The sequence below is a fragment of the Tupaia chinensis genome, unplaced genomic scaffold (genome assembly GCF_000334495.1).
Source record: "Tupaia chinensis unplaced genomic scaffold, TupChi_1.0 Scaffold000635_1, whole genome shotgun sequence".
Taxonomy (NCBI): Eukaryota; Metazoa; Chordata; class Mammalia; order Scandentia; family Tupaiidae; genus Tupaia; species Tupaia belangeri.
Genome location: NW_006160155.1, coordinates 1,014,162 through 1,019,345, shown reverse-complemented (window position 1 = coordinate 1,019,345; position 5,184 = coordinate 1,014,162). Strand labels below are relative to the sequence as shown.

The window sequence follows — 5,184 nt, the reverse complement described above, 5'->3', positions numbered from 1 at the left end:
ATGCCAAATCTGTCAGCACCTTGATCTTGGACTTCTCAGCCTCCAGAAATGTGAGAAATAAATTTGTTTTTCATAAGCCACACATTCTATGGCATTTTGTTACAGCAGTCCACACAGTCTAAGACATATCCCAAGCATCATGAGAATTTTGTTACCTCTTACAGAAACATCTCCATATCTTAGGAAAAGGCCTCAGACTGGACTTGGCCCTCTGAAAGGGGCTTGGGCCATGTCAGCCCTTGCCTGACCCCTGGTATAAGTGAGGGGAGCAAGAGAGGAGGAGAGGGTTCTGGTAAAGGCTGGATCTCCAGGACATACAACAGCTATCCCAGAGGTCATGGGACAGTCCATCGTGTGGAGGTTGTGCTCCTCCCAGAACTGCAGCGAGCTTATAGCAATAACCAGACCCCTCCATGTCAAGAGAGATCCTCATGCAAGCCAGGGGCCAAGAAGGGTCCCCAGAGCCTATGGAACTGCTTCAGAAATGGAAGGGAGTAGGGCCCCAGAAGACTCAAAACAGAACACCATTCTGTTCCTACTCAGTCTTCCAACCAGACATGCAAAAGGCAAATGTCTACTGGGCTCCTCTGCAGCCTGTCCACAGGCCAGCCCAGGCCTGATGGACTTGGGTGTACCCATCAGAAATTTGGCAGAATGGCTATGTGAGGAACATGGAATTTCACCTGAACAGGAAAAAGGAAGGACCCTGTCCCCGGAGGCAGCCATAGACAACTTCCCAGACTCAACGGAATGCAGACAAACTTGCAGACAAACGTGCAGACGGATGTGCAGACAGCTATGCAATTGGGGACGACAGACACACAGCTATGGACACAGCGATGCACAGCCTCTCATACAAACTGACTCTTCTCCTTGCAGCCATGACCCACCTCGGTCCTCTCCAGAACTGCTGGCCTCCCAGCTTCATAGTGCTGTTGCTGAAAGCAAAAGAGCACTGAGGGCCTTCCCCTCCCACCAAGACAGAGTAACGAACTGGCTCTCCCTCCCACCTGAAACAACTAACACTATACAGCATATATGACACAGTTTTCAAGGTATTGAACGTCAAGTACTAAGATGGGAAATCAGTGAAGTGAGCCATACACTTTTCCCAAGTTACTACCTTGACAATTTCTAGGATGCAACAAAGGGAGGAGAAATTCTAGGCAGAGCTTAGTAAAGTTAAGGAGATAAGTTAAGGAGATGGAGCCAAGAGTTGCAAGATGGAGTCCTGAAGAGGAGAGAGCTGCACGGACAGAGGAGCCCAGAAATGTGCAGTTCCCGCCCCCTGCTCCCCCTGAGTATTCAGCAAAGTGTGATCAGTGCAGGGTATATGAGAATGCCACCGAAGGCCAATGAAAGAACTACAAAAAAGGATTAAAGGGCCAAGTATAGTGTCTGTTTCCACCAGCCAAAGGGGAAACCTTTATTTTCCACTGAGCATTGAACACATAAAATGGTCTTATCTCAGGAGTGGGCAAAATTAGCTCTGCATTGGGTGGTTCTATCTAACAAATCTTAAAAGTACAGCCTAGAAGGATCAAACTGTTTCCAAGTAACTCAATGGCAGCCAGAATAAAACTCATGAAGATTTATGAAAACTCAAAGCTCTCAACAAAGCAAAATAAAAAGTGTCTGGCATTCATCAAAAATTATCACACATGCAACGAAGCAGGAAAGTAGACCATAAACAGGACAAAAATTAATTAGTAAAAACCTAGAACTGGCCCAGCTGTAGCAGTGCAAGCTGGACACTGCTGCTTGGCAGACTGAGGCCACATGGAAGGCCTAGGTTTGATTCCCAGCCCACCCTAAAATCCTGGTGGCACACAGGGCTCAAGGCACACATCTGTGGTCCCAGCTACTTAGTGGGTTGAGGTGGGAGGATTACAACACGATGAGGTCCTGTCTAAAACACCACACACACACACACATACACACACACTACAAAACAAAACAAAACTTAGAACTGACACAGATTATTAGAATTAACAGACAAACCATTAAAATAGTTATTATGGGCCAACCCACCAGACCTAGTGGTTAGGCAGCTGGGGCCCACATGGCCGACCACACTATTCGAGTCCTAGACTTAGTAGCTTGAAAAATATGCTGGACACATGGTGTGTGTGCCCAGAATTCCAAAAAGGAGGGAGAAATTGAGAAGGGATGGCAGCATGACTGTACCTCATAAGGAAGTGCCCAGAATTCCAAAAAGGAGGGAGAAATTTAGAAGAAGGGATGGCAGCATGACTCTCCCCCATAAGGAACACATGTGCTCACCAGAGAGAGAAACAGAAAGTGAGAAGGAAAATGAGAAATCCTCCCCCAGGGTGGATGGCCATGCCACAATCCCTTCTCCTTCATTCTTCTCCTGGGATCTTTGGCACACATGCACACATGCCCAGCATGATTTCAAGCCACTGGGTCTGGGAATCAAACCATAGTCAATCATGTGGGAGTCCAGTGATGTAACTGCTATGCCATCTGCTGGCCATGATGCAAAAATTCTTTTTTTTTTTTTTTTGCCAGTTCTGCGTTTTATTGAGGCCTGTGCTCAGGCCTTGACCGTGAACTTGCGCAGAAGGCATAGCCACTCCTTCCGCTGCTGCTTGGTCTTCAGGCTTTCCTCGTGCTTGTTGAGCCGACAGCGTATGGCACGGGTCTTCTTGGGCTGCAGGTCCAAGGGCTTGTACTTCTTGCCCTTGTAGAATTTCCTGAGGTTTTCTTTCTGAGTCTGGTTAACGATGGTGAGAACACGGGCAATGGATTTGCTAACAACTCGGATCTTGGACAACTTGGACGCAGCTCCGCCTGTCACTTTGGCGATGCATAGCCGGGACAGCTCTACCTTCAGGTCACCCAGCAGTTTCAACAGCTCCTCTTTCTTCTTGCCGCGCAAATCCCGAGCCTTAATTTGGGCATAGCTGCCCAATGCCGCCGCCACCAGTGCCTGCTCGGATGGCAATGCAAAAATTGTTAACAAAATTTTAGTAAATTGAATCTAACAAAGTATAAAGCGAGTATCTTATCCCAGGATTGCAAGATTGATTTAATATTCAAAAATTAATTTAATGCACCATATTAATAAAAGAAAAACAAAAAACAGATGATTATCTCTATAGGTGTAGGAAAAAAATTTGACAAAACCCAATATCAAGTCATGATGAAAATCTTAACAAACTAGAAATAAAAGGGAACTTCCTTGACCTGGTAAAAGGCGCTATAAAACTCACAGCTAACCTCATACTTTATGGCGAAAGACTGAATGCTTTTCTCTTAAGATCAGGAATAACATCAGGATGTCTGCTATTGTCAGTGATAGTCAACATTATACTAGAAGTTCTAGACAACCCAATAAGGCAAGAACAAGATTTATTTAAAGAAATCCAGATTGCAAAGAAAAATAAATAATTTTGCTATGCTTTGAATGTGTCCCCCCAATATTCATGTGTTGAGATTAATTTCTGATGGGAATAAGAGAGTAGAAACCTAATCCAACTACGGTATAGACAGGTGAGACTGGGAAGTGATTAGACATCAGAGTGGGGCCTCCATGACTGGATACTTGTGGTTTTATAAGGATACACAAGTATGCCCTCTCTTACTACGCTCTTGCCCTTGCCCTGGGATGCCCACCGTAGGACTGTCCCAGCAGGAAGTCTCTCACTGGATATGACCACCTGACCTTGGACCTCCAAAACCATGAGCCAAATAAACCCCTATTCTTTATAAATTACCCAGACCAGCAGGTGGCATGGTGGTTAAGGCACTAGACACTCCCACATGGCCAACCATGGTTCAAGTCCTAGACCTGGTGGCTTACTTTCCCTCTCTCTCTGGTCAAATTTTTTTAAAAAGTGAATGAATAAGTGAAATTAAATAAATAATTCTTTTTTAAAAAATCACCCAGACTGGGAACCAGCAGTTAGCGTAATGGCTATGTCACTGGACTCCCACATAGTCGACCGCGGTTCACGTCCCAGTGACTTAAAACTCACACCAGGTGCGTGTGCATGCGTGCCCAAGATCCCGAGAGGAGAATGGAGGAGAAGGGATTGTGGCGTGACCATCCCCCCTGGGGGGTGATTTCTCACTTTCTGTCTCTCTGTCTCTCTCTGTCTGTCTGGCGAGCACACGCGTCCTATAGCAAAAACCTCTCCAAATAAATAATAAATAAATAAATTACCCAGACTCAGGTATTTCTGTTACTAGCAACATAACAGACTAAAAATGGTCTTTATCTGTATATGACATGATCATCTATGCAGAAAATTTATTGGCATCCACAAAATGTTACTAGGACTAATAAGTGAAGGAAGCAAGATTGCAAGATGCAAGAGCAATTTTCAAAACTCAAACATATTTCTCTATATGGCAATAAAAAATTGGAAATTAAAATGGTTTTAATTATTTAAAATAGCATAAAAATATGAACCATTTAGGGATAAATATGTCAAAGTATATGTAAGACTCATACATAGAAAACTACAAAACATTGCCAATGGAAGATAAAGAAAATCTAAATAAATGTTCATAATTCAGGAGATCATTAAGATGTTATTTCACCTCAAGTATTAATTTGAGGTGAATAGTATCTAAGTAATCACAATCAAAATTACAGTAGACATTTCTGTAGAAATTGACAAGCTGGTTGAAAAATTCATATGGAAATACATAAGACTTAAAGTACTCCAAAAAACTTTGTAAAAAAAAAAAGCATAAAGTCAGAGTTTTATAGGAAAAAAATTTGACAAAACCCAATATCAAGTCATGATGAAAATCTTAACAAACTAGAAATAAAAGGGAACTTCCTTGACCTGGTAAAAGGCGCTATAAAACTCACAGCTAACCTCATACTTTATGGCGAAAGACTGAATGCTTTTCTCTTAAGATCAGGAATAACATCAGGATGTCTGCTATTGTCAGTGATAGTCAACATTATACTAGAAGTTCTAGACAACCCAATAAGGCAAGAACAAGATTTATTTAAAGAAATCCAGATTGCAAAGAAAAATAAATAATTTTGCTATGCTTTGAATGTGTCCCCCCAATATTCATGTGTTGAGATTAATTTCTGATGGGAATAAGAGAGTAGAAACCTAATCCAACTACGGTATAGACAGGTGAGACTGGGAAGTGATTAGACATCAGAGTGGGGCCTCCATGACTGGATACTTGTGG

At 42.9% G+C, this 5,184-nt stretch overlaps 1 protein-coding gene across 1 annotated transcript; it reads right to left on the bottom strand.

Moving 5' to 3' along the window:
• Positions 1 to 2,557: 2,557 nt before the first annotated feature.
• Positions 2,558 to 3,248, bottom strand: LOC102482891 (60S ribosomal protein L35). Its single transcript, XM_027776164.1, has 2 exons — positions 3,237 to 3,248; positions 2,558 to 2,953 (listed from the first exon to the last, which is right to left on the bottom strand). Exons 1-2 carry the CDS (start codon positions 3,246 to 3,248, stop codon positions 2,558 to 2,560), a joined length of 408 nt encoding a protein of 135 aa, XP_027631965.1.
• Between the last annotated feature and the right edge of the window lie 1,936 nt (positions 3,249 to 5,184).